Source organism: Xiphophorus couchianus, chromosome 22 (genome assembly GCF_001444195.1).
Source record: "Xiphophorus couchianus chromosome 22, X_couchianus-1.0, whole genome shotgun sequence".
NCBI lineage: Eukaryota > Metazoa > Chordata > Actinopteri > Cyprinodontiformes > Poeciliidae > Xiphophorus > Xiphophorus couchianus.
The window spans coordinates 27,140,799-27,167,722 of record NC_040249.1 but is presented as its reverse complement, the minus strand read 5'-3'; the positions used below and the strand labels follow the sequence as shown (position 1 = coordinate 27,167,722).

Here is a 26,924-nt window from a genome sequence, read left to right as displayed (position 1 = left end):
TACAGTTATCAAGGTGGACTAGTTTCTTAACATCACTCAGAGACAGCATCCTTTCTGTTTTTGAAAAATCATGGAGGGGAAAGTTGAATACTTGAGAGAGCAGGTTATCATGTTAGAGTATATTTTCTGGTCAAAACTGTATTTTACGGTTGAACAAGAGTCAATGTAATCTTATCCAAAGTGTCACTAATGGAACCCCATAGAGCCAGAGAATTCTTGATATTTTTAGGAACAGTATTGAGAACTTCTGTCTTGTTTTTGTTCAAGAGAATAATGTTTTTCATCAGTTAAGCATTTATATTTGCTAACTTGACTACAATCTTTGCAGTTTGATGGTTTCTTTACATCTGATGAACATGTGAAACAGGGTATCATCTGTGTAGAATTGAAAATCAATATCATTTTTCCTGATTATATTGCGCAGGAGGAATATGTAGCATAAAAACAGAGGGGTTCCCATTTAAAAACCTTGTTGAATCCCATAACTAACTCTGGAAGGAGTAATTGATGCACTATAACCACCAAAGTGAGCATGACTGGCAGATAATAATGCATCCATTTTGGTAGATAATCATTGCACAGTTCCCTTTCTGCACATGAGAGTTTATTGACAGGTGAGATCCACAACTTTAATAACATTGAGGGAGTATATTGTGAGTTAGAATGTATTTATAGCTTACGAGCTCAACATAATGTTGACTTTCCATGGAGGACACACCTGACTCTGTCCCTGTCCCACTGTTTTTCATCCAAAAGCACTGATTATACTATGTCATGCACTGGACATACTTGCATGTTTGTTTGCCAGTTCTACAAAAACAGTGCATCCAACACATTAGTTCACCAGTTTGAAACCAGTTCATTTATTTTGCGTATCACAAATTAAGAGGTAAATTATACAGTGAGATTGGAATTAAAAGCAAACAATGAACAATAGGCACAAAATCACAGATTCAGGATCAAAGATGAGGTTCCCCCTTTCTGCCTTCCACTGGTCATCATTAAACTTGTCGGCTGAAGAGAAACCATGAGAGTTAGGACTCTGTGATGCGTCTGATTGAGCTGAATCTGACGCCATTGCTGATTTCTCTGAGGTTCTTGTACTCCCCTGGCTTCAGATACAGCATCTTGCCCTCAAATTCAGGCAGCTCAAACATCAGCCAGTAGCCTTCCACCACGTTGCACGACTGCAGGTCCGACATGTTGTAGCTGTCCTGGATGGAGTCGCAGTCATCAGTCAGCTCGTGCATTTGGCCTTCGAAATTTGTTTTCTCGTAGATCCGCATCTTGAAGAGTCCAGTGTGCTGAGCAGGGAAGAAAACAAGCAACTTTAATTAGCAAAGCACTATTTTTTACATTTCAGGCAGTCATCATCTCTCATTGTTTGATACAATAGTGATTATTACCACAGGGACGATTCGGCAGGACTGAATGCAGTAATTGAACCCAATCGTATCCTGATACTCAGGATAGTCCCCTTTGGTCAGGAGGTACTGTTGGCCCCTGAAGTTGGGTTGCTCGTAGACCATGAATATCCCACTCTCCACCCTGCAGGAGCTGCATCGTCTCAGGTGAGACGTGATTTCCGAGCAGTCACCGACGCACTCGTACAAGCGGCCCTGGAAGTTCCTCTCCTCAAAGAAAATAATCTGATAAGAAAGACATAGTTTCAGAGCTTTTTTTGGTCACCCCAAACACTCACCATTGATTTAAAGTACTGTGCATAAAACTATTAACTTTTTGGGAGTGTGTGAAGCAGTCTAGATAGTTTGCACCCTCCATTACCTTTCCGCTCATGATTTCTGTTGTTTTTCTCTCTGGCGCGCTGCCTTTTATGCATCATGTGACATCAAAAGAATCTGCCCCTCGATTGTACAAAATACCTGAGTCAGCTCATCATGGAAATCCCCACTATACTGAACATCAAAGCTGTGAGCGCTGCAGCCTTCCTGATTAAAATGTATGGAGGCAAATGTTATGATGACATTGCAAAGTGAAATTATTGCATGTTAGCATTTTTTCATTGAAGGATTGGCGGCGGGTTATGTTTGTTGGAGAATAAAAGATAACCTGAGTAAATGCAAAAGCTTTTTTCAAATAATTTAATTTATTAAGGATCAAAACGTTATCTAATCCAATCTGATCCGAGTCGGAGCTCATAATTCGACAGAAAGGAAGGGAGTCTGGACAAAAATAGCAAATTATGGCAGACCAATACCAACTCAAGCAACCCACATCACGTTTGCCAAAAACAATCTCAATGTTCTCCAAGAGTTTTTGTAAAATATTCTATAGGTTAAGATGCACGTCTCAACAAATCTGGTGGTAAAGTGATGCACAACTCTATATTCTGGAATGGGTCTGGATACCTCAAGCGTCACCCAAGATATTCAACAGGTCACTTACTACTTCTCTGTAGTTAGCAAAATAATTGATATTTAGAGATAAATCATTCAGTAAAAAAACTGATGAGTTCAAAGATACTCATTTGTGTCAGTTTTGACATAAACAGATACATTTTCATCTCGCCAAGTTGTGCTTTGGCTAATGTGCATCTTTTCCCTTTTTTTTACTTTTTAGATGTATTCTGCCAAAATATGCAAAAGTGCCATTAGTCGGTATCACTCTTAAGCCACTGTCACATTGTTTTGTTTCTTCCCACGTATGCCAGCATGTGGAAAACATGTGGCTCTAAACAAAATTAATTTTGTGGAAGTGACATCTGTCACATCTTTGATCTACTTGTGTCACTTGTGGTGTGTTCCCGTTTGGAAAACTGCACATATATTGGGATCAAATGTGTGGAATTCACAGAGTTCAACTCGGGACAAGGTAAGTAACTTTTTTCACCCCATCACTGTCCCATTTTATTTATTTACTCTTTTTTCATATTTAAGGTTCAATTACCAATCTAGGAGTTCATAATTGTTGCTCTACTGCTGCCCCCAAGTGGTCAGGTCAGTCAAAATAATAATAAAGTAGGTCATGCTGTCAGTTTCACTTTTGATTTTTAAACATCCTGCATGCCGAGTTGACTAAAGCGTCTGCATAGCGTGAAATGAGATTAAGTAACAATATTACAGGGTCATACCTGCAATTTTTGAGTAGCAGTTTCATTGATTCTGTAGCAATGGTGCACATGTGCAACATAACATTGGTGGCATGGTTTGTACATTGTCACCGTTTCATTTCTAATTGCACAGTAAGGTGATGCTGGGATGCTCACATAGTTTTGGCTCCAACATATTTTTAATATGAACTGATGTAATTCCAATTTAAAGAGAACAGAGTCTTTAATCCCTGCTTGTCAAGTACAGAAAAGATGCAACAAAGATACTTCAAAAATGTTTATTATTTTCTTTGATAGTTTCGATCACAGTTAACACACATCCATAACGCGTCTGATGGAGCTGATTCTCATGATGTTGCTCATTCCCAGTTCACGGAGGTTCCTGTACTCTCCTGGCCTCGCGTACATCATCCTGCCTCTGAAGTTGGTCTGCTCAAACATCAGCCAGTGGCCATCCATGACGTTGCAGGACTGGCAGTCAGACATGTAAAACCGATCTTGGAGAGACTCGCAGTCATCCATAAGCTCATGCATCTGACCGCCGAAGTTCTCTCTTTCATAGATCCTCATCCTGAACTGTCCCCGGTGCTGTTAAAGGAAAACGAAAGATTTATTCTTTTCTTTTTTTGCTGGCTCGCCAATTCAAATCTCCTCCTTAAAGAGATAATACAAATATCATACCATGGGAATGATACGACAGGAGCGGATGGTGTCCATCATGGCCATACCCATCATGCCCATCATGTTTCCCATGTACTGAAAGTCAGGGTACTCTCCCCTCCTCAGGAAGATCTGGTTACCCATGAAATTGGGGCGGTCGTACCCCACGAAACACCCGCTCTCGACCCTGCAGGAGTTGCAGCGATTCAGGTGCATGTGGATGTCGGAGCAGTCGCTGCTGCAGTCATAGGAACGGCCCTGGAAGCTCCTCTCCTCATAGAAAATGATCTGCAGCAAAGACACAGGAGAAAGGGTGAGACACCGCTGCTTGTGCCAAGGATGATTAGGTGTTCGGACCAATTTTCTCATACATGTTAAAGCCAATCAGAACCCTGAGTTTTTCCTTTTGCAGGATTTTTTTTTTTTTTGACATGTAAACGGAGGACAAGTCAGATATTACCCTGCCCATGGTGACGGTTTTCGTTTTTCCAAATGATGCCAACCGGCGTTGCTTTTATATCCACCATCAGCTTCAGACCACCTAGTTCACCTTTGTTTGAAACATCATGACTCATCATTAGGTTCACGTGGCCTTGCATTGATTTCTTTTTACGCTACACCTCAATAGTTATTATTCTATGTTAAGTGTAGCTGTGAAAGGTTACGCGAGGTCACAGAAATGTCATATTTATTTTCAGTTTTTTATGACAAAAAGCCAACACTTTCCTACTCTTCAGTTGACAAGATCTTGTTGTAGTTTTAGTCTTTTTCCAGATTCATTACTCATCCTTTACATGAGTATTTCTTTGGATAAAGAGATGAATTAAGTTGTAGGAGTTGCTGGAAGCAGGCATGAAACCCGATATTTAGCTGAGAATAAATGGATTATTGCAGATTCTGATGTACGCTAAAGTCTGCTACCCTTTAGTGCAGCTCTGTGCCACAATATAGAGTGATGACTCAAAGCTTTCAGCACAAGCCGTGTGGAAATGCTACGGCTGTGCAATGTATAAAAAGGGAAAGGGCCGATGTTGGTGCGCTGAATCTCACAATTAGCTCAGAATTATCATGACCATGGGGAGGGTAAGTGAAATTTCCCAAGCATCAGACGCAAAATGACTCAGATTGAAGATCAACTACTGGCTGATAATTTCTCCTGTGCTTTTTTTTTTTTTTGTAGATTATATTCTATGAGGACAGGAACTTCCAGGGTCGCTCCTATGAGACCAGCAGCGACTGCCCGGAGCTCACCTCCTACCTGAGCAGGTGTAACTCCTGCAGGGTGGAGAGTGGCCTCTTCATGGTCTACGAGAAACCCAACTTCATGGGCCTCCAGATGCTGGTGAGGAGGGGTGAATACCCCGACAACCAGCGGCTGATGGGAATAAGTGCGAGTGACTGCATCCGATCCTGCCGTATGATCCCTATGGTAAGTGGAGGACTTCCCCGTCAACAGGTCAATGTTGTCGTTTAAGTCTCACTCACCTTCTCACCACAGACGGCTGTTTGATTTCAGTGTAATTTCTCCCTCCACAGCAACGAGGACCCTTCCGACTGAAGATCTACGAGAGGGAGAACTTCGCAGGCCAGATGCATGAGCTGGTGGACGACTGTGAGAACATGATGGACCGCTTCCGTATTTCCGAGTGCCAGTCCTGCAACGTCATGGAGGGCCACTGGCTGATGTTCGAGCAGCCCAACTACAGGGGCAAGATGCTGTACCTGAGACCAGGAGAGTACAGGAACCTGAGGGAGATGGGGTTGAGCGGCTCCACGAGGTTCAGCTCCATCAGGCGCATCATGGACGCCTGTTAGCTCTGGAATGTAGCTGGTGAAAACCAGAATAAAGCAAGCTGAAATCCAGATGTGTTTGTACCTGTGCTTTATTCTGACCTAAACTAGATGGGAAAGGACGTGTTTCTGCCATTTCTAGTGCATTTATGGGAACTTTTTGAAAATAAAGCACAAGGTTTGGACAAACCCTTCATATTTGTAAAAGTTCCCATTAGCAGAACAATTATATTTAAAATGTTGATACGGTAGAACAACTAATAACGCCTTAAATTACAAATTTTAATAGGTCAAGCGTTGAATATATCATACTATGCATTAATATGCACAGCAAAACCGTCTTGGCATAAGATCTACAGCTACGGTCATCCTAAATTCCGACCGTGGGGAAACAACCAATCAGTACAAAGGAAAATCAATGGTGCTCCTGGACTGGCTGCTTTGCAAAAAACAGCCAATAGCATGTCAAGTGGCATTGCTCCTATTTGGCTTACATATTTCAGCTTCCAAACTGTATTTTTTGAAATATATTTTACAAATGCTTTACAACGAGATCCATGAACTGGCGAGGTTTCCGTAAAAAATTGGTAGTCACGTTCCAGAGAAATATCCACGAAGAGACCAATCTCTGAATAGACTGGAGTCCTTTGTTTTTAATGGATTCTTTCAGCAAATCAGTCTCAAAAATGAACACAAGGAACAGAAGGAATGAGGAACTAAATGCTGGATAACACAATTTAATTGTTTGAATGCAGTTAAACACCTTCTGCGCAGAACGTTTTATTCAAATGTGCTCTTTAGATATCTGTGTGTGGACCATGTTGCCAAACTGTTCTGCGCAGTTGTTCATATATTGCACACAGTTATCTCTCCCAGCTGTATGAATTGAGTCACTGATGTTGCAAGAATCCCTCATCCCAACCTACGGAGGTTATGGTGCAAAATGTATTTTTGACATATTTCTGTCTTCAAATCAAGCTGCAAAAACCGTCACATTGAACTACATTTTGCATATATTGTTTTTAACTTGTTGTTTATCTCTCTTCAATCAAACTAGTCATACACAGCTAGAATCAAAATTAACTTCCACTGGAAAATGAAACAGGCATCATTCTAAATATAACAGGACATAATAAAGGGGGGACATTTTATTTTCTAAATAATTAAGGACAAATATTGTCACTATTGCAAATAAGTCCTTTTTACACTGACCAGCTTTTAGCATTTTTCCACTGGTATTTGGGTGATTTCCTTTGTCAATGATCTCCAAGTGTTTGAAATTGGAAAGCCTCTTTGCCATCACCCTAATCTTTAGCGCTCTCCATAGAAACTCTATCAGAATCAAATCAGTATTCTGGCCTTATAATAGCTACAACTTTTTAATAGTGTGGGGGGAAAAACAGTAAAATAATATCAAAGCTCTAAAAACTGTAATAAAAAAACACCCAGACATTATTTAATTTTCACAGTGTACTGTTCAGGTTATATAATTGGCATATCCCCTTTCCAGGACATTCCACTGACTATGCCCACAACAAAACTGCAAAAAACCTCATTGTTGAAATAATAAACAATAGCAAATTTATGTAAGATTCCTAAAGTACAGATTCAGATGCAGTTAAATGTGAAAGAATATGATTATTTTCTGTCATCCATGCTGTTTGCAGATGATCCTCTATTGTTCCAGCATGTGTTTGATAGAGGCTCATCATCAAGCTGGAACAAAGGCAAATCAAATGACACCAAGCTGTTTCTGCTGATATGCAAATCCAGCTCATTTGGGTATCAAAGACTTGCCACGCTCTGCACATTTTCTTTATGGATAAATACTTTGATGGGCCTGCAGCAAAGAATCAGGTTTACATTGCAGCCAAATGGGGAAGGTAAGATCTTCCACTGGGGTAAAGTGTTTAAAAAGCTACACAGAAAAAATATACTCATGCTTTCCCTTGCAGATCACGTTTTTTGAGGAGAAGAAATTCCAGGGCCGCTGCTACAACTGCAGCAGTGACTACGCCGACCTGCACACGCATTTCAGCCACTGCAACTCCATCCGGGTGGAGAGCGGCGTGTGGGTGATCTACGAAAGGCCCAGCTACAAAGGTTTCCAGTACATCCTCAGCCCCGGGGAGTATGCTGACAGCCAGCAGTGGATGGCCTTCAGCGACAGCGTCAAATCCTGCCGTGCTGTGAAGAACGTGAGAGTTTGGATGCAAAGGCTTCAGGAAACACCTGTCTTAGTTGAATTTAAGAGTATCCTGGCAATGACCCTCCCCCTTATGTTTGTTTTTAGATTTACGGCAGTTCCTGGAAGCTGAGGCTCTATGAGAGACCAGATTTCGGAGGGCAGGTGGTGGACTGCTCTGACGACATCACCTCGGCGTACGATACCTACAAGATGCGCGAGGCCTACTCCTGTGTGGTGACAGATGGCGCCTGGGTGTTGTACGACCTTCCCAACTACAGGGGGCATCAGTACCTCCTGGAGAGGGGAGAATACCGGCAGCACATCGACTGGGGGGCATCGTCTCCTGGTATCGGCTCCTTCCGTAGGATCACAGAGTTTTAAGTGATGGAAGCTTCTTCTAAATGCCTGCACAACCAATAAAATTAAAGCAAAGCCTGACTTGTGTCTTCATTAGAGTTTATTAGAGTTCTGGTCAGAAGTATATATGCTCATCATTTGAAAGTCATGAATATTTGAAAGTCATGAATATTTGAATGTACCTGGCATTTAAGGATATAGTCCAAAAATGTTCAACAGGACTTTGGGTCAAAGTCTGTTGTCCCAGTTACATTTATCCCTAAACCAGTTCTGATGTTGGGGTGATTGATTGTCTAGGTTGTCATCCATTTTCTACAAACCAATGCACTGCTAATTTCAGTCAAACTTGATAGTATTCATTTTGGAGCAGCACCTTTCTTGACTTTACCCTCTATGTCCATGTCTACGATAAACTGACGCATCAGCACCTTCCAGATGTAATAAAGTCTTCCAGGACATCCTAGAGTCCTGGAATTTTCCATTCTGCTCCTCCACACTAGCAGCAGCAGAAATCAGCTAACACTAGGTGGAACTGCTGAACTCATCATATGAACTCCTAAGGGCAATTATAGATGGCATAATCACAACAGCATTGTTATGATTATGTGCTGAAGGTGGAGTGTCTGAAAGACAGAGGTCCAATGTCAAGGATTAAATTGCTAAGTAAAATTTATTTTATGTTATGTTTGATATATGTAGCATTTTTATGAAATTAAAGGTAATATACTTACTTGATTGTGCTGTGAAATGGCTGAAGTCACATGTACGTGCAGAAAGTAGGGGATGTATCCAAATGTTAAAGGTGGGGGAAGAAAATTTGGCACAAACATAAGACAATTTGTGTTTGCTTGAATATTTTTTTGTTGTAGGCATTCTTCTTGGCAATAATTCTTACACCGCTGAAATTCCCGTTTACTTCTCCTTCAGTGATGTCACATTTGTAAGGAAAATGTGAGCTTGTGGCTTGTGTGGCAGAGTTCAGTAACGAGTATTGTCTGCTTAGATGAAATTGAGGTTTTTGGCTTCTATGCAAAATGCTGTATGGTGTATAACTGACCACACACATGATACTGAATGCTAGGGTGAAACATAGTGGTGGCAGTATTATGCTACATGGATGTGTTCCTCCAAGGCAATTCTGGAAGAGGTTTGCAAAAGGTTTAAGACTGAGGTAAAGGTTCTCCTTCTGGTACGAGGACCACCCTAAACATACAGCCAGACCTAGATCCAATTTGGGATCTATTGGAAAGTCTTCACTTCACTAGCAAGAACTACTTTCTTAGCAGTTCAATAAAACTTTAGACATATTATTTTCTGTTTCCAAGTAGAAGTTAACGGTCAGACATATTGAATGTAAAACGTTTATGAAATAGATGGTGCAGTCCAGGGTCTGCACAGCCTCTGGTGCTTTCCTACCTTCCTGCTGGGTCACTGACTCAGCTCTAGGCGCTTCACTACAACCCAAATGTCCTGCAGTGCCCTTGTTTTTGTCAGCACTCTCTGCTGCATCCAGCGGCTTTGGGCCTCTTTGTTCAGGGAAACAGGAGTCACTGCTTCAGAACAATGTGATCCGCCTGGATCAATTTTTGAATCGCTGATTGAAAAATCCACTTTGCACAAAGCAAACCATGTGCTTGGCTTTATTGTTCTTGCTCTGTATAAAGAGCATACCGGAGGTGGCAGGTGTAATATTTTATTCACCACACCAAACTTATTGAAATTAACTATGGAAAAGGTAATGTGATCATTTAATATATACACATGTTAGAGTCACCGACTTAACCTGGTGTTTGTGTTTCAGATCATCTTCTACGAGGATAGAAACTTTCAGGGTCGATATCATGAAAGCAGCAACGACTTCAGCGATCTGCACACGTACGTCAGCCGCTGCAACTCCATCAAAGTCCTGGGCGGGTTCTGGGTGGTCTACGAGAAACCGAACTACATGGGCCACCAGTATGTGCTGAGTCCGGGAGAGTATCCAGACTACCAGTACTGGCTGGGTATCAATGATGCAGTCAGGTCTTGCCGTGTCATTAGACATGTAAGTGGTTTTTCTATCACAAACAACACAAATGAACCACTTCTTTGGCATGTTTTCAGAGTGGATTTTCTTTCTTGACACTCCAAGGTGGGGAATATGTGGCGGATGAAGATTTGGGAGAAGCCAAACTTTGAGGGCGAGTCTGTGGAGCTTTCGGACAACATGCCCACCTTCCATGAGCGCTGGCAGACCAGAGACGTCCAGTCCTGCAAAGTGTTCGAGGGGGCCTGGATCTTCTACGAACACCCCAACTACAGGGGGCGCCAGTACCTGCTGGAGAAGGGCGAGTACAGGCGGTACTCAGAGTGGGGAGGCAGGCAGCCCAATGTGGGCTCAGTGCGCCGGGTGAAGAACTAAGTTCTAGACTGCTCTGTATGCATCTGGGGAATAAAATCAGGATGAAAATGTGATGTTTTTTGTTATCAGTGGTTTCAAACTGTTATAGTTTATAACATATATCAGCCAACAAAAGTCTTTGCCATCGCTGAGGAGGAATTTTGTCCCACTTTTATTGCACAATTATTTTAATTTAATCACAATAAAGAATTTTTGAGTGTTAGCTACTACATCTCAATCATATTTAGGTCCAGACTTTGACTAGACAAATCCAAAATATAATTTTTTAAAATTTTATTTTATGTATTCATTTATTTTTAACCATTCAGAAGTGGATTTGGCGTAATTGATGGTTCTGTCAGCTACAGACATATTATTTGTTCATAAGAAGTGAAAGCACCCCAGACCATCACACTACCACCACCAGGTTTGACACAAGGCATTATGTTTGTTTTTTTTTAAATGCTGTATTGGTTTTCACTTCAGATGTAGAGATAATGCAGCTTCTAAAACCAGAGTATTGGAAGCTGTTTCTGACCTATGCCTTTCTTACAGTTAAATTATGATCTCTGACCTCAACTAAGACAAATGAAGTCCACAGATCTTTACAGATGTCTCCTTGTGTTCTTCTGTGATGTGTCTTTGGATTAAGTCCAGCTCCACGATTTGTGGATGTTGTATTTTACTTTGTTTTGTTGGAGTCCAAAAACCTCCGAAATGGTTCCAGATTGATGGAAGTTTGTGATTTGTTGCTTTTTGGGATCTACTCCATGCTGTCAGACAGGTTCTATTGATCTGAAGTATTTAATAGTGACAAAAGAGCCCAAAGATTTTAAATCCAATCATTTTCACAACACTATGTCTGTTTAATGGTATGGATGTTCGGAGTTTACATCTTTTGAGCAAAATATCAGCATCAACAAAACATGTCAGGGAACAATTGCCAAATCAGCTGCTGCATTAATCGAGAGCTCATTTGAATGACAGCAATTGTGCTGGTTTTGCATTTCATCAGCCTTTATATAAAGGTGGTGGATCGGTGATGCAGTGAGAATTAGGGGGGGGACTTTCATTTGATCTGCTTTGGAGGACCATAACGTCGCCTAATCATGGAGCGCACAGGGAAGGTGAGTACAGGGACTTTTCTGCTACATTAAAGAGCTTGTTTTTTTTACTAAATATTCTCCACCATGGTGATCAGTTTACCTGGCTGCTTTAAACCAACATGCTTTTGCTGATTCTGGTATCAGTGCATCTGTGTTAAGAAGAAAAAGCTCAGAAAAACTGTTGAATTTAATGAAGAAAACAATATTTTTGCACAAGATTGTTATTGTAATTTTTTTTTCTTTTTGATTTTCTAAAAAAAGTTAATATGCATCATGTTTCTCGGAAACAGTTTCAGGATAATCTCTAATATAGCAATACATTATCTCAGTTTATTCATAAGGAAGGAGCTGTTTCATAATGTTGTAATTAATAATGGAAAACAAAATGAAAAAGAATAACATCAAATTTTTCTAAAAATATTTGGTTCAACCATATATATATATATATATATATAATACAATTATTTTAGTTTAGAAATCTATAAAATACAAAGTCAAAATACAATTTTGATTTTTAATTCTTTTAAAATTTGTTGATTATTTAATATTTTAATTATTTCATTAAAGTAGTCAGAAAATGTAAAGTAATATTTTATGTGTCTGAGGAATTAATTCAGTATTACATTGTGCAACAAAACAAATACCAAGTGTTTCACTGTTTTCAATGTATCAAGTAGAATAGAACAGAAATATTCTTTATTGTCCCACACAGGGGAAACCCAGGTAAAGGTGTAATCGCATTCGAAGTGGCATTTTTGATTTCATAACATATTCTTGTCTAAATCTGGTGATTCTCCTATTTTACCACTGGAGGGCGACATTATACTCTAGCTTGAAATCTGTTCCAAGAGCAAAGTTCATTCAGAGGCAGAATTTTAATGAACACATTTTGTTCAGTCGTCACAGAAACAGACATGTAAATGCAATGCTACATCATAGTAAAAGGTTGGTGCTAGAGAAAGTATAAGGAACTTTAAACTTATCTTGACTTGTTGGGTAAAATCTTTAATGCTCTTTAATTAGTGTTTGCTTGCACTTTGGTACTGGTACTGGCAGCCATTGTTGTGGATGCAGAAGTTAGTCAGGTATCTCTAACTGAGACCTCCGCTTTTAGATTTTCTTCTACGAGGACAAGAACTTCCAGGGCCGCTCCTTTGAATGCAGCAGCGACTGTCCTGAGCTCAGCTCCCACTTCAGCCGCTGCAATTCCATTCGAGTGGATGGTGGGACCTGGGTCATCTATGAGAGACCCCAGTATATGGGCTACCAGTATGTACTGTTTAAAGGGGAGTACCCCATCTTCCAGAGTTGGAATGGCTTCAGTGACACCATCCGTTCCTGTCGCCTCATCAGACATGTAAGTCCTGGCAGATGTTTTAGGAAAAAGGTTCTGGTTTCTAATACATAACAAAATAAATGTTCTCATTTTAACTGATTTCTTGATTGTTCACCATCCAAGCCACACAGCACGTGCAGGATCCGCATCTATGAACATCCGGACTTCAGCGGCCAGATGATGGAGTTCAACGAAGACCTCTCTGACCTGCAGGACCGCTGGCGCCAGCACGAAGTCCACTCAGCTCACGTCCAAGACGGGCTCTGGATCTTCTACGAGAATCCAAGCTACAGGGGACGGCAGTACCTGCTGGAAAAAGGTGAATACAGGCGCCATTCGGAGTGGGGGGCCCTCCATCCGGCGGTAGGCTCCATTCGACGTGTCGTGGACTTATAAACCTCCTCTTCAGCTTTGTGATTCCCTTCTCTTATCTTTCACTTCTAAACCTTCATACTAATAAAATATAGACAAACTGCAACAGAATATGTTTTTTTAATGTATTTTTCATTTAAAAGTCTTAAAAACATGAATGTTTTCTAGAGATACCACAGCACCACTTGTGTGGTAACTCTAATTGAGTCATCTGCAGAAATGCAAGAAGGTGAAAGGTCAAATCTGACAGGTTTGTGTGCACTACAACAGATATGGGTTTAGGTGTGTATCTATTTTGTTGTAGTGTCAACACTCGTCTGCTTCACTTGACTGGCATGAGCTCTGATCGAATTAAAATTAAAGTGTATCGCCACCCTAAACAGGAAGGAAGGAAAGAGAGAAACAGATTAAAAGAAACTGAACATTCACATAAACAAATCATTTTTAACGATGGAGATGCTTAAATATAGAGATAAAACGTTTTTATCCATCAACCTTTTTTATTTCATGAGTTTCATTATGCCCATTTCTCAATCGTTTACAACATTTTTTCTTTGATGTAGTCATGGTGAGCTTTGTCCATTGGGAGGTAGCTTATCTGTTCACTAGGGTCACTGTTATTTAGTTTCCACTATCTAGAAGACACTGTCTATGTTAATCCAATCAAATATCAAATCAATAACTTTGGCTTTTTTCCCTTTACTTAATTTGTAAACAAAAACAAGTAATGATTTAGACGTCCAACAATAAGGAGAAAAAGGTCATGCTTGCATCACAATCTGCAGATATGCTTGATAATCAGCTGTGAGACGACAGTGCAATTTCCTGTGACAGGATATGTTGTTTTATATCATGCTTGTTGATCTGCCAGAACGGAAGAATGAAACGGGCCCATGTGGCGTCGTGCACAGGAGTCGACGTGTGGCGGCCGAATAAACAGGAGGCGTTGCAAATCAGTAACAGAGCTGCTGAGCTCAGCTGCTGTTCGAACTGGGACTTTTATCACACGCAGATCCGTTTCTGCCATCTCCCGACGCTGACCGGGCATTTTTTGTTTTTTTTGTTTTTTTTGAGAGGAGTGCAAACGATTAGTGCAGCTCTACCGAGAAAAAAACGAGGGGAAAAGTCCACTCAGGTCATCAGACACTGGGAGTTTCTTTGACCACCAATGGGATTTTCAGCTACTAAAATCCCAGTAAGAACCTCCTCTATTCCTCATTAAACAATCTGAATACAAGGTGTAAAGATTCAAAGTGTAAAGATGAATAAATTGTTATCCGGGATGGACTTACAGAGAGGTTAAAAGTGCAAAAATTGTGTTTGCCCTTGGCTGTAACCAGTTGGTTCTCTCTCAGTTCTTCTTTGATCAGTGGCAGGAACTGAGGATTTTCTGGCATCGCAAAAGCCACAAAAGGAACATTGGATTGTGCTGCATCATAGCTGCAGCTGACCTTTAATCTTCTTATGTGCATATCTGGATTAAAATCCCCCCTAACTACAGTGGGTTTGTTCTCTCTATTGTGCAGAGCCATCAGTCATGGAGGGGAGGGGTGGAGGGTGCTGTTTGAGATTTTTTTTCCCAAATAATCACATGAAGCCTTGGCTGATTTTGCTGTAGCTTATGGAAATGAACTGGAAACAGATCAAAGCAAAACTAAAGGGGGAGAAATTCTGCATCTCACATGGCATAAAAACCCTTCTGCAATACAGGAATACATATTATAAAGTGTTAAGCTATGGATTATTACCCTGAGTTGCTTCTTCATATGAAGTACATGAAACAACCTGTGAAAATCTGGAATTTGCACAACTTTTTTGTAGGTTTTAAATCACAGTAGTTCAATATATTACCACATCTAACTCTGACATGCAATAAGGCACAACGCAACTTTCCCAGTTCTCTGAACAGCAGAGTCACCAGAATACTGTTGTTCCCCTCGTCAGCTGTACAGTGGTAAGCTAAAGCAGTATGCGTTCGACAGCCAGAGGAAAATCATGTAAGTATTTCCATGGCTTCAATATCCACATCAGTATCAAACCTGGCTTGAAGCAGTAACTGGAAACAGAGTCACGTATAAGGTAAAGCCTCTTGCAGCTCAAATGCAACTTGAGTAAAAACTAGACACTACTACTAACCACAGTGTTTACAAATGCCAGCCAATGAGAACAGTATTTGTGTTTCCTTGTGATGTCATCGACTTGAATACACACAAAGCAGAACTGGGAGTTATTTTCATTTTAGCACTTTAAAAGATTTTCGTGAAACCCTGCTGGGGAAATCTTGTTTAAATGTATAAAGTTATAACTTGAGTTGTACTAAATTACAGTGTTGCGTTGTTGTTCCATTGTGTTATGTGAAGATACATATTCAGTCGAAAGATGTTAATATACGTTGATTAAATTTTTATTATTCTAATTGGTGGCTCTGGCCGTTTAAGAACGCTGTGAATTCATGAATGAAACGCAGTCATTCATAAAAAAACAGAACGGACGGACGTCGGAGCTATGTTGAAAGTGATTGGCTCAATTTTCGATTGACTCCCTCTTCAGCCAATGGGAGGGCTGTACTCTGCTTTGCTAATCTGAGAGCTCTTCATTGAGAAAAATCCACAGCCGAGTGTTTATTCGTGGAGCTGCAGGCGATGTAGGGGGAAAAAAACTGCGACCACTTATTTCAAATCACTCTTCCAACAATAACTTCACCACCCAGGTATGTTTTGCATTATCTTATTGATGTGTATATAAAAGTTGGTCGAAACGTGCTTGTTTTTTTTTTCTCCGTCTATCCAGGCGAACCGCAGTGTCGCGGTTTGTTGCTGGCTGTGAAGGGAGCAGATACTGGTTAAAGAGGCGAACGCCATTTTCTAGCAATCAAAGCCAACATGCGCCCATTTCCGCGCATTTGTCGGCCCCGCAGAGCCCTGTTTCTGTTTGCATTGACTGTTTTTTTTAATTATTATTATTATTATTCGTTTTGTTAGCTTTGTGAATATTTTTTCCGTTCTCGCTGGTAAATTTCTCAATGGTGCGCTGCCCCCCCTTTTCTTCTCCACCCCCTCCTCCTGCTGAAGATCAAGTTTCACTTCATTGAGAAAAACAAGGAGGTCCCACAGCGGTCAGCGCCAAACTCCATTCACAATTTGTCCAATTTTACGTTCGGCTCTCTAGCTTAGTACATTTTGGTTTGGTTGGTTTTCTTACAACTATGTCGCAAAACTTAAATACATTCTGTTTACGTAGTTGTAAAACAAGTTGTCAATCACAAATGATCTGTTTTTGCTATCCGTAGGTCAGTTCCTTGAAACTTTATTGTATTGTACTGGGATTTTGGGTGATAAAACTAGCCGAACGTGAGGTTAAACCGAAGCCGAGGTGGACATTTTCCTTATAAACTGAGGATAACTCGTCATCTTGAGAAAACCATTTGGAAATTAACTCCTTATCTCGAACAAACCATGGGGGAAAGTATAATGTGGTAAACATCCACTCTCGGCTTCCTAAGGCTTACATTTTGAAGTGGAAGGGAAGGATAAATAAGGACCAATCTGAAAAGTGTGGTGTGCGTTTGTTCTCCCTTCAGAAGTCGTCTTGTTAGTTAATCGCGATCATGTGGGTGCTTTCATTTCAGTGTTAATGCAACTGTTCTGTTTATTTGAGAGAAACTGTACCATGGAGAACAATATTCATGTGTTCAAATGGCCTAGTCAAAGTTTACACCTAAGTCCTTTCTTAAAAAGGGAAAACGCCTCATGTGCTGTCTGGATATGATTTTGCCCACTGACAGTGAGCACTTCAAGGCCATTGTGAACAAAACCGAAATACATCATGTTTTGCTCTCTCTCATGCTCATAACTCATGATGTCACACAGCTTTTGTTTGCAATGAGGCTACTAGAGCCACAGCTAAGCCCTACTGTCTGGTCGCAGAGGTCAGAACAACATAAACCAATTGAGTCACTTTAAGGGGATGATTGTTGTATGAATGGAGGGTTAAATCAGGTGGAAACAGCCGCAGATCTGATGCATTGAAGTGTTTATCTAACAGCTCCCGCTTGTCCTGCCCTCCAGGGTGAACACCGCTGCAACATGGACGGCTTTTATGATCAGCAGGTTCCCTTTATGGTGCCCGAGAGTGTGAGTTTTTAACCTGCCAATTTTATGTCCCGTTATTTATTGGTGTGTGCATTGCAATCTGATTTGTTTCTGCCGCTGCCGGTTGCAGAAATGCCACACAGAGGAGGAGAGGAGTCTCGGCGACAGACGGAGGAGGTTCTTGGACACAGAGCTGGCTCAGGACACAGAAGGTATATCAGCTTGGTTTACTCTGTCTGGTGTTGACATTTCCAAACGCAGCAGTTCACCTGTAAATTTACTCCGTGTTTGTCTTTCAGAGCTTTTTCAGGATCTGATCCAGCTCCAGGAAATATGGATTGCAGAAGGTAAAAAAAAAACAAAAGGGGGTAAAAAAAAAAAAAAAAAAGCAAAGCAAACATTTATTTAAAAATAGCAGCTACAAAAGCTACCTGCTATTAATAAGACCAAACACGCTGCATGTATTGATTATTTTTGGCTCGGCGTTTAGCAAGTTCTTAATCATCCCGTCTTCTGCCGTCTGACAGCTCAGGTTCCTGATGACGAGCAGTTTGTCCCAGATTTCCAGTCCAATAACTGTGAGTAACTACTTCTCCTCTCGTATTTATAGATGTCACCCACAGTTACACAAGAAGCATTTCATAAAAACGACAGTGATTTATTATGCAAACGTTTATTTTGGTTGAGAATCTTATGTGCGAATCATATTTGCTTACATAACAGAGCTAGATTTTTGTGTATAAACTATGAGAGCCAAATAATGGAGCCATTTTGTTCCCTGCGTGGTGGCGGCTGTGTATTTAATCCTATTCTGTTGTTGCAAATTGCAAATAAAGACGTGTGAAGGGCTGGAAATAGTCTGAGCAAACAGTCCTGCCCACTCACTTGAGGAAAATAAACTGCTTTCCAGATAATGAGTTTGTTTTATTTATTTTTACCCTGGGTCTTGGACTACAAGTAGTGCGGAGGAGAAAATTAGGTTGTGCCACAGCAGCCACAATGTAATAAATCAACCATTAAATCAATATTAAACATGTAAGTTCTTAAATGTCATACGTGTACGCCGCATTTAACTGTTTTGTTCTGCAGGACCCATGAGAAAAAGTAAAATGTCAAACATAATTAAATTAAATTACGATTTGCTCTATATGAAAACTGAATACTCCCGATTTCCGTTCATTTGTTGTTGGTCCCTTTTTAGGTCAAGTGAAATGTAAACTAAAACCGATTCAAACCACAAACCCAAAACTACATTTAATTACAGTTGAAGATTTGATTGTGTACAAAAACTTCTGCTGCCTCTTAATGCATTATTCTTCAAATTTTTCTTATGCTATGACTATTGTTATACAGATATTTGATGTAAATGTACTGAGATTCCCCATAATCCCACCAAAACACAATAAATTTTTTTGTAGAATCTGAACATTGGATTACAGAAAATAACAGAAAGCATAGATGTAAATTGTGTTCCTTAAATTATTCAGTATTTCATTGCATTGTGCATTACCTTTATACACATCTAATTACTTTTATATTGATTTGGCTGAATTTTGGCACTTTTACTCCCCCGTATTTTGACAATGAATTGGAGCAATTTTAGCGCTCCATGCTTTTTCAGAGAGCTCCATATTAATCATTTAAATTTTTCCAGTTTTAGAGCTGTATATTCCTAATGAAACTATCACTTGTAGACCTCCATACATTCACCGAATGTTAGCACATATTGCCTTCTATATATTTGATCCTTTTGTGAAATAAGACAAATAGAAACTGATTCAGCAATGTCACACCAGTTTACAAAATGCAGCAAGAGGTACAAAGAAACCATAAAGGTTTTTTTTTTTTAGAGATCTATATAAAAATATTATGATTTTAATCACACTAAAAGAAACGCAGCATAAATATGAACAGACAGAACACCTCTATACTTTGTGTAAAGCTGTTACTAAATTGGAGAGCTCCTTCAGTGACAGATTGTTGCCTCCTATGTGCACAAACAACCATAATCAGAGGTCCTTCCTCCTAGCAGCTGTTGGCCTTGAAAGCCATCACTGCTCCCAACACATTCAATATTCCATTGTGATATAGATGAACCCAGTCGACCTTTCCGCATCTGTTTTCCGATATCATACCACCGTATACTGCTGTGTTTACAAGCAAAGATTGCGCCACATTACCCAGAGACACACAAATGCGTTGGAGCTTTGCCAAATCAATGCTAGTAGTCACAAGAACAGGAAATGAGGGGGTTATAAGATGACATCCGGGGCCGGTGTATCTAAATTATGTCGTGAATCAAAATAGGTACATTAGGTGCCGCTCCCACACACGCAGTGCGTGTACTTATTGCCGATTTAATGACGGCTCCCGTGACAGAACAACTTCAGGGTGAGGCCATAAAGCCGCCTGCGAGCGTGTCGCACATGGAAATGTTTGTGGCCTGTTGGCGTCACGGCAACATGCTGATGGCAATCTGACGGCTCCTTCCGGGAAAGTTGAGCTCGGATAGAAAAACACACAGAGGAGCAAAAGGGAGCGAGGGGAAAGGGCTCTGCTGAATCTGAGAAAATACCTCAGGAATCAGAGAAATCATGAGGAATGGAAAATCTTATCCTTGGACGTTTTTTGTTGTGGGAGCATGAAACTTCAAATATACTGAAAAATATTTTGTAATGTCTGTTTGTAGTGATGCTTCATGGACCGCCTGTCAGCAAAGTGAAGCGGGAGCCCAGTCCATCCAAAGATTTGTCCCCCTGTGGGATCCCCCAGACTGATATGTGCCTTTACAGTTACAGGTACCAGATAAAGGTTTTACACTGGATTCCTTTGTTCACTTTTTATACATTTTTATGTTATCTTACTACCATACTTGTCATATGGTGAGAGATTTTGGGAAATGACTATAGAGCCAACCTCCAACCTATTTATATTTTGCAAAATAAAAAAAGCCATGAGGATTGTAAACCACAACACTTTATGAAATCTTTTTGAATTTCATGGATTGCAGTTGGCGTGTTGAGTGACTGTAACGACTATTGTTGTTGTTATTATTTTTTGTGTGTTTTAGATTGAGTAAGCTACACTATTTATGTCATTGTCTCCCTTAGTGCCTGTGAAAACAAACCGGGTCCAGCCAATGCACCTGCAACACAGTGTAGCTCCATCCACCCCGCGGGACCTCCACCCTTACGGAGGCAGCTGCAGCCATCCCCACCTCAAATGAGCAGCCGAGCTCCAACTTCCAACCCCTTCCACCGCCAAAACGTCCCACAGGCCAACCAAAACCAGCAGTTTGCGCTGCGGCATACCCCCATCGGCTGCTCGGCGGCGGCTTTCAACACAGACCAAAGGTGAGCTCTGATTTTTACCTGAGTGTTTGTTTTTGTTTTGCGTGCATTTCCACGGACGACTCAAACCTTCCTTTGGTCCTCCCAGGTTCCACCGGCAGCTGTCTGATCCCTGCCTGCCCTTCCTGCCTCCAGAGAAAACCCCGAACCCGCCGTACCACCCCTCCAGTTGCGACGGCCGGCCTCTGTACCAGCGCCACCTGTCGGAACCCGTCGTCCCCCTCCCTCCCCGAGGTTTCAAGCAGGAGCTGGTGGACCCGCACTATCCTGACCCGGGACCGGCTGGTCCAAGTCTGGCCCCGCCCCAAGCCAACTTCAACCACGTCAAAATCAAGCAAGAGCCAAGAGACTACAGCTTTGAACCTGGTATGTTCAAAGTGCTTGTTTTTTTGTTGTTTGTTTTTGTAATATGCATAATAACCTTTGGGCTAAATAATTTGTGCCATAAGCTTTATTGGATCTCTCACTTGTCTCTTTTTCAGAGGTTCAAACCTGCCAGTCGACATTTGGAAAGTCTCCAGTTCTACTTCAGAAAAACATTGCTGGTGAGTTCTAGTTAATGGTTTGCTATTCTCTGCCTTATGGGAGTCCAAACTGCCACAATTTAATAAGTAAACACGGAGAATCGAAAAGTGCCCTAATTTAGGACAGATGAAGGATTGAATCCAAGTTTCAACTAATAACTTAAATAATTCTGTATTTGTAATTATTTTAGAACTTCTTAATTGGACAGCGTGACGTTTTGGGACTTAATGTTGCAGAGGACTATGAAATTTGCAGCTAAATAAAACAGTAAAATAATTATGAATTAATAAAGTTAAGTTCTGTTGACTTGCTTTCATATTAAATGTTTACTTCTTTTCTATTTATCTATTGAGTTGTGACCCATTTGACCATTTATATGCCACAATTTAAGACATTAATAATATCCAAAATTTCAAAATAAACGGTTAGTTAAATGAAACTGAAAGATAATATATTAATATATTTCTAAAAGAAACATAATTGTTTTGTCGATTCTCAACTATCGACACTTTTCTTAACTTTTATTGAATAAATATTTCTTTTAAATTATGACACACACACACACACACAGACATATTTATAAATATTATAATGACATACATATGCCATTAGATGTGTAGCTCTAACTCAATTTTTTATATTTTTCTTTCCCCACAGGATTTGGTTCTGACAGAGAGCCTCTTCGGTACTTTGATGACACCTGTGTCGTACCAGAAAGATTGGAAGGTAGGTTACCTCCACACTGCTTAAAATCCTCTTTTCTTTTTTTAAATGTTATTCTCAGTCATTAGAAATGAGTGGAATCTGATTGTTTTGGTGGCCGAAACAAGACGCGTGAGCTCAGTGTTTGTCTCTTGAAACCAGGTAAAGTGAAGCAGGAAGGTTTGCCGTACCAGCGCCGTGGCTCCCTGCAGCTCTGGCAGTTCTTGCTCACGCTGCTGGACAATCCGGCAAACAGACACCTGATCGTGTGGACAGGACGCAACATGGAGTTCAAACTGATCGATCCAGAAGAGGTGGCGCTTCTAGTCTTAAAACGATCAGCTTTAAACCATTTGTAAGAATAATTCTTTGATTTTAATCATTTTATTGTCTTTTTTGTTTCTTTTTTTTCAGGTGGCTCGCCTTTGGGGCATCCAGAAAAATCGGCCAGCCATGAATTACGACAAGCTGAGCCGCTCGCTGCGGTACTACTACGAAAAAGGCATCATGCAGAAGGTAAAGGCGAGTCATCTTTCTCATCTACACAGTTTCACACGATTCTCTTGTCTTTAAAGAGTTTCTTTAAATACTTTTATTTCCTCCCGCAGGTTGCCGGGGAAAGGTACGTCTACAAATTCGTGTGCAACCCCGACGCGTTGTTCTCCATGGCATTCCCAGAAAACCACAGGCCGAGTTTGAAAGCCGACCTGGACGCCATCTTGCCTCCCAGCGAGGAGGATGGCTTCCCCCTGCCCAGCTACGAGGACGAGGGTCCGTACCTAATGGACGGAGGGGAGCAGTGCGTCCAGGGACTGGCTTTCCCCGACAGCTACCCGTACTAGCATCTGGAAGGGGAAAAAAACACAATATTACTGTATTTTACAAAACGAGGCGAAGCGTAAAATTACTGAGCAACATTTCAGATAAGAATTTATTTTTTTTGTCTTGACAAGAAGTTTTGTTTCTTAAAAATTTCAATGCAACCAGAAAAGCTGGAAATCGGAGTCACTGAGACTGTTAAACCTGCTTCTTCAGCGAAGAAAACAAACTTTAGTTCCCATTCAGATGTCTGTGCTTATAGGCATTTCAAGGATAACTGTTTGAGCCGGCATGGGAAAGGTTGCGTTTTTAGAGGAAAAGTCAGTCGTTTTTTAATTGTTACACGTTGTTTTACGTATGCACAAAATAACTGCAAGAAATCTTAACATTGAAGAGGAAAACGCTGACTAGAAGATGTCCCAACGTTTAAAGATATGGTTTTAATTTTATACAAAAGAATTGCAAGTTTTGCCCGATAAACAAATATTCAGTGGCGGTTCTTGATTACTCAGTGGACCAGCATGCATGCATTCATTGTCATTGTGTTTTTTTTTTTGTTCTCAAATAGAATATTACTTGACTTTCAGAAATCATTTTAAATAATGTTATCAGTATTTCACTTTTCAGTTAAACTTTGTATATACTGCAGTTTTCACGCTTGTCTCAATTTCAAATGTCAGCAGTTTTTTTTGTGTGTTTTTTTTTTACTCTTCTCTAACTGTCGCAGCACTAAATTGGTTGAGGGCACAGTGGACTTAATTTTATTTTTGTTGCTGTTGCCTCCCCCTAATAGATTGACACCCTGGATGGTAAGCCACATTTTTCATATCAAAAGCCGCCACTGCTGCTAAGGAATCTGAACAAGTAAGGTCAGATTCTGGGAAAGAACGTTCTTTCAGCAATTTCTCTTGATTACATATTTGAAGCTGTAACTCTACGGCTAATGTCTGTAGCATTTTCTTCTAAAGTGGCATCTGCACTTAAGCACAGATATGCAGTGTTTTGTCCCTCGCAAACCTTGTCATCAACTTTTTCTTAGTGTTTCAGTTGCAGCTTTTTCTTTTTCGTCGGTTTCTCAGTCCGTCTTTTTTTTCGATGGTGGTAATTTTGTAGCATGGCCACCGCTTTTGTTCTCAAATTTGTAAACTCTGGGACCCGTTTGGCAGCCAAAAACAAGAACCTTGAAGCCATGGCACTCCTTTTGTTAATTTAGTAAGCATATTACCCAGACTGCTCGAAAGGGACGCTCTTGTATTTTCTGGACCGTATAATCCTGAAACATCTATGTTGAAAATGTCTTTTTGTGTACATTTTTTTCCCCTTGGGTTTTAAAGCTAATATTTTTAGCATTATATGGACTTGTATGTATTTCCTATAACGGCTTATGATGAAAGTATTGCTTCTATTTTTTTGGATTCTGTACGACTGCCACTCTTATGCTTATGAAAGGCATGTTTTTTTTTTTTCTTCGAAACGCCTCACCACTTAACGTACCGAGATAGGTTTCTGCATTTTTGTATAATTTGTTTGCTTCAGTGTGTAGAGAAAAAAAAAAAGTGTATAATTATATATGGATATATTTTTGCAAAAGGCTGTATTTGCTTGCAAATATGTTGCATCAGCTCTCCAAGGAGGAAGAACTCTCTGAATCCTTCAGGCAGAAGATGTTCCTCATATATTTTACTATAGATCCTGACGCTGGTGTGACTTTTACCCTCAGATACTGTATGTGTGCCTTCTGTTTATCTTTACTGATAAAATAAACTATTTTACTCTTTTATTTTTGCCTCAGTGTAGATCACAAAAAACATTACGCAAGCCCAATGAGGAGGAAGTTCTTGCACTCTCTGGACATCCTCTAGGGGGCGCAGCTGCTGGGTCAGAGGCTACAAAGACCGCAGGAGGTGCATCTCAAATTTTTAAATTCAGCAGTTAATTCAACTTATTCAATTAAGCTCAAATTTCAAGCCTTTACTTAACCTAATTTAGATAATTATTAACTATTAAAGGATGCAACAACTAGATGTGGAAGCAATAGAGGCCTTTGTCCACTAGAGGGCAACCAAACAACTATACAAACGCCCATTCCCTGAAAATATGCTTTTAACATTAAACAGGCTATTTATCCAGAAGCATCCCTCTTCTGTGTTCATTACTATTATTATTGTTATTACTATTATGATTATTATTATTATTATTAGTTTCCACTAATTACAGTAAAATAAAACAACAGTGAATACAACTGCAGAATAACTCCTTTATTTTGGAAAAAAGAAAGCCAAATGTTTTAAATCACTTGTTTTGAATGGAATACGTGGATCTCAGGTATTTTCCTTCTTCTTTTTCTTTTTTTTAATAAATACAATGGTACGTTATGCATGCAATACCGCATTAGCAGCTGAAGTTTTCATTTTCCACAGAAAAAAGCAAAGTAACACCACAAAATTCCCTCATGTCCAGATGAAGCTGCATGGAAAAGGGTGGCTTGGAGAAGCCACATCATGAGGCGATGTACACAGTTTGCGGTTGTACAGTACACGAAGTTCCTCATTTTTAAAACAGCATGCTGTTTTGTATCGCACATTACTGAAACTTTGTATACTCAACCTCGCCGTTGACTCACGTGGATTTTAGTCTCATTTTGGCACATGTACACAACAAATAGCAGCTCTTAGAGACATTATGTACATTTATTTGTTAGAAAAATAATCGCCAGGAATCAAGATTAGGGTTTATTTAGTCTGAACAAAAACATCCTGTTAATACAAAGATATTTGAGGCACTTTAACTAACCTTTGAGTCAAAAGAAACAAGTTAAAACGGTATTCAGGCAGTAATTAAAGCAAATAGTTATATTTCCTGTTTCCGGTGTATTATTTTGAAGGAACTCGCAGGAAGCGTATTTATAATTTTACCAGCTTTATTATTGGCTGTAATTACCACTTGCAGCCACCAGAGGGCATAAACCCGCCGCTCAAAATGCGGTTGTAGCCACAGACAGGCTGTAGCGCAGTAGTTGGTTCGTTTCCAGCTGGACAGCAGCGATTTAAGTGGGGACCCGGTTACATAAATTAACACGGATATTTATCCTGGGCTCATTTCAATGTCCAATGTTTTTATGAAATTCTTATATGTTTTGTTTTTCTGTACCCTGATTCTCATATTTCTCTTTTACTTTTGTCATTTTTACTGAAATCAATGTTAAAGTCATGAATTTATTTGTAAGAAAATATATTTTTATTTATGCACCCGTTTTACACCAGCACTCGAGTAATTATTAGTGAACAGAATGACTGATGACGCTCTGTGGATCTGCTTCTAATTCATACTTACAAAGAAAACATTAATTTAAGATTAAAAGAGACAGAAGTGTTGGGAAAGAACATTAAAGAGCAACAAAGTCTTCATTAGCCAACCAGGAACAGGAAACCAGCTAACTGCTGACCTCTGCCATCTAGTGGACACAAACAGGAACTGCCACACAATTTACATTATCTGCATTTCCTTCTACTTGAATTCATCTGTATATTAAATTTCTACACACACATAACTCACTACAACTCCTGCTGTTCGCATAACACATTTAATTTTCTAATTATTTGATCAGAAAATAATTTAAGGGACCAAAGACTGCCTGACTCGTTAGTGGCTGTTAAGGTGTAATTTTGTGAAGAATACTTACCATTCACTTTCTGTGTCCTGTCACCGGAGCGAAGCAGTTCGGAACAGAGTTCTGCGATAGCAGGGAGTCAGAGTCATTCACTTTACTCAGTGCTAACAATTAGGAAAAACGTCTTACATCGTCTTACATTGTGAAACAAATTTAACACCAAAGCAAAACTTTGATTCGCAAACAAAAACCTAGATTCACAAGCAAAAGTTTGAGAAGCGCAAATAAAAGTTTATATAGTTCCAAAAAGATTTTATCACAATTTTATTTTTATTTTTTTAATTGACAGTTTTTTGTTTTTTTTTGATTGAATAATTGTGAAACAAATTTAACTCCACAGTTTCTGCTGCAGTGACTCAATAACGATGTCGTGATACATTAACCACATCTTCCCTCTGCCGCCACCTAGAGGATAAAAGAGCTTCTACACTGCTACTTCAGTGACCCGTTGGCCATACCTCGAAACTTCTGAAGCGAGGGACTTTTAACATTTTAAAAGCAAAGTTA

The 26,924-nt window shown here is 40.0% G+C and overlaps 7 protein-coding genes across 9 annotated transcripts; 5 read left to right on the top strand and 2 right to left on the bottom strand.

The window, feature by feature from the left end:
* Nucleotides 1–839: 839 nt before the first annotated feature.
* Nucleotides 840–1,840, bottom strand: LOC114137883 (gamma-crystallin M3-like). The gene is made up of 3 exons (XM_028006713.1): nucleotides 1,786–1,840; nucleotides 1,407–1,675; nucleotides 840–1,304 (listed from the first exon to the last, which is right to left on the bottom strand). The coding sequence occupies exons 1-3, from the start codon at nucleotides 1,838–1,840 to the stop codon at nucleotides 1,035–1,037; spliced, it is 594 nt and encodes a 197-aa protein (XP_027862514.1). The 3' UTR covers nucleotides 840–1,034.
* Nucleotides 1,841–3,334: 1,494 nt separating this feature from the next.
* LOC114137515 (gamma-crystallin M3-like) lies at nucleotides 3,335–4,218 on the bottom strand. The gene is made up of 3 exons (XM_028006146.1): nucleotides 4,191–4,218; nucleotides 3,752–4,018; nucleotides 3,335–3,658 (listed from the first exon to the last, which is right to left on the bottom strand). The coding sequence occupies exons 1-3, from the start codon at nucleotides 4,197–4,199 to the stop codon at nucleotides 3,380–3,382; spliced, it is 555 nt and encodes a 184-aa protein (XP_027861947.1). The 5' UTR covers nucleotides 4,200–4,218; the 3' UTR covers nucleotides 3,335–3,379.
* A 535-nt stretch (nucleotides 4,219–4,753) lies between these two features.
* On the top strand, nucleotides 4,754–5,593 carry LOC114137516 (gamma-crystallin M3-like). Its single transcript, XM_028006147.1, has 3 exons — nucleotides 4,754–4,813; nucleotides 4,911–5,159; nucleotides 5,267–5,593. Exons 1-3 carry the CDS (start codon nucleotides 4,799–4,801, stop codon nucleotides 5,543–5,545), a joined length of 543 nt encoding a protein of 180 aa, XP_027861948.1. The 5' UTR covers nucleotides 4,754–4,798; the 3' UTR covers nucleotides 5,546–5,593.
* Nucleotides 5,594–7,369: 1,776 nt separating this feature from the next.
* LOC114137517 (gamma-crystallin M2-like) lies at nucleotides 7,370–8,147 on the top strand. The gene is made up of 3 exons (XM_028006149.1): nucleotides 7,370–7,404; nucleotides 7,477–7,719; nucleotides 7,815–8,147. The coding sequence occupies exons 1-3, from the start codon at nucleotides 7,396–7,398 to the stop codon at nucleotides 8,088–8,090; spliced, it is 528 nt and encodes a 175-aa protein (XP_027861950.1). The 5' UTR covers nucleotides 7,370–7,395; the 3' UTR covers nucleotides 8,091–8,147.
* Nucleotides 8,148–9,701: 1,554 nt separating this feature from the next.
* Nucleotides 9,702–10,520, top strand: LOC114138443 (gamma-crystallin S-1-like). The gene is made up of 3 exons (XM_028007701.1): nucleotides 9,702–9,801; nucleotides 9,868–10,110; nucleotides 10,198–10,520. Exons 1-3 carry the CDS (start codon nucleotides 9,793–9,795, stop codon nucleotides 10,465–10,467), a joined length of 522 nt encoding a protein of 173 aa, XP_027863502.1. The 5' UTR covers nucleotides 9,702–9,792; the 3' UTR covers nucleotides 10,468–10,520.
* A 690-nt stretch (nucleotides 10,521–11,210) lies between these two features.
* Nucleotides 11,211–13,371, top strand: LOC114138301 (gamma-crystallin M2-like). Its single transcript, XM_028007480.1, has 3 exons — nucleotides 11,211–11,573; nucleotides 12,667–12,909; nucleotides 13,012–13,371. The coding sequence occupies exons 1-3, from the start codon at nucleotides 11,556–11,558 to the stop codon at nucleotides 13,282–13,284; spliced, it is 534 nt and encodes a 177-aa protein (XP_027863281.1). The 5' UTR covers nucleotides 11,211–11,555; the 3' UTR covers nucleotides 13,285–13,371.
* A 2,447-nt stretch (nucleotides 13,372–15,818) lies between these two features.
* On the top strand, nucleotides 15,819–24,527 carry LOC114138388 (ETS translocation variant 5-like). 3 transcript variants are annotated; one of them, XM_028007608.1, is made up of 13 exons: nucleotides 15,819–15,970; nucleotides 17,328–17,393; nucleotides 17,482–17,563; nucleotides 17,651–17,698; nucleotides 17,879–17,929; nucleotides 20,041–20,149; nucleotides 20,462–20,704; nucleotides 20,790–21,067; nucleotides 21,184–21,246; nucleotides 21,884–21,952; nucleotides 22,091–22,242; nucleotides 22,343–22,444; nucleotides 22,537–24,527. In XM_028007608.1, exons 2-13 carry the CDS (start codon nucleotides 17,346–17,348, stop codon nucleotides 22,768–22,770), a joined length of 1,479 nt encoding a protein of 492 aa, XP_027863409.1. In that variant the 5' UTR covers nucleotides 15,819–15,970; nucleotides 17,328–17,345; the 3' UTR covers nucleotides 22,771–24,527. The 3 variants fall into 3 exon arrangements, with proteins under 3 accessions (XP_027863409.1, XP_027863406.1, XP_027863407.1); XM_028007605.1 differs by having other exon boundaries at nucleotides 22,343–22,450; XM_028007606.1 differs by having other exon boundaries at nucleotides 15,860–15,970; nucleotides 17,305–17,393; nucleotides 22,343–22,450.
* Nucleotides 24,528–26,924: the final 2,397 nt, after the last annotated feature.

Excerpts from the sequence above, each read along its gene's own strand:
- LOC114137883 (XM_028006713.1), bottom strand. The coding sequence starts at position 1,840 with ATGCATAAAAGGCAGCGCGCCAGAGAGAAAAACAACAGAAATCATGAG. Across the intron at positions 1,676-1,785 it reads CAGAAATCATGAGCGGAAAG|CTCTGAAACTATGTCTTTCT; the intron begins GTAATGGAGGGT and ends GACCAAAAAAAG. Across the intron at positions 1,305-1,406 it reads CCTGCCGAATCGTCCCTGTG|CACACTGGACTCTTCAAGAT; the intron begins GTAATAATCACT and ends TTCCCTGCTCAG.
- LOC114137515 (XM_028006146.1), bottom strand. Across the intron at positions 3,659-3,751 it reads CCTGTCGTATCATTCCCATG|CACCGGGGACAGTTCAGGAT; the intron begins GTATGATATTTG and ends TTCCTTTAACAG.
- LOC114137516 (XM_028006147.1), top strand. Across the intron at positions 5,160-5,266 it reads CCTGCCGTATGATCCCTATG|CAACGAGGACCCTTCCGACT; the intron begins GTAAGTGGAGGA and ends CTCCCTCCACAG.
- LOC114137517 (XM_028006149.1), top strand. Across the intron at positions 7,720-7,814 it reads CCTGCCGTGCTGTGAAGAAC|ATTTACGGCAGTTCCTGGAA; the intron begins GTGAGAGTTTGG and ends GTTTGTTTTTAG.
- LOC114138443 (XM_028007701.1), top strand. Across the intron at positions 10,111-10,197 it reads CTTGCCGTGTCATTAGACAT|GTGGGGAATATGTGGCGGAT; the intron begins GTAAGTGGTTTT and ends TGACACTCCAAG.
- LOC114138301 (XM_028007480.1), top strand. Across the intron at positions 12,910-13,011 it reads CCTGTCGCCTCATCAGACAT|CCACACAGCACGTGCAGGAT; the intron begins GTAAGTCCTGGC and ends TCACCATCCAAG.
- LOC114138388 (XM_028007605.1), top strand. The coding sequence starts at position 17,346 with ATGGACGGCTTTTATGATCAGCAGGTTCCCTTTATGGTGCCCGAGAGT. Across the intron at positions 20,150-20,461 it reads ATGTGCCTTTACAGTTACAG|TGCCTGTGAAAACAAACCGG; the intron begins GTACCAGATAAA and ends TGTCTCCCTTAG. Across the intron at positions 21,953-22,090 it reads CGTACCAGAAAGATTGGAAG|GTAAAGTGAAGCAGGAAGGT; the intron begins GTAGGTTACCTC and ends TCTTGAAACCAG.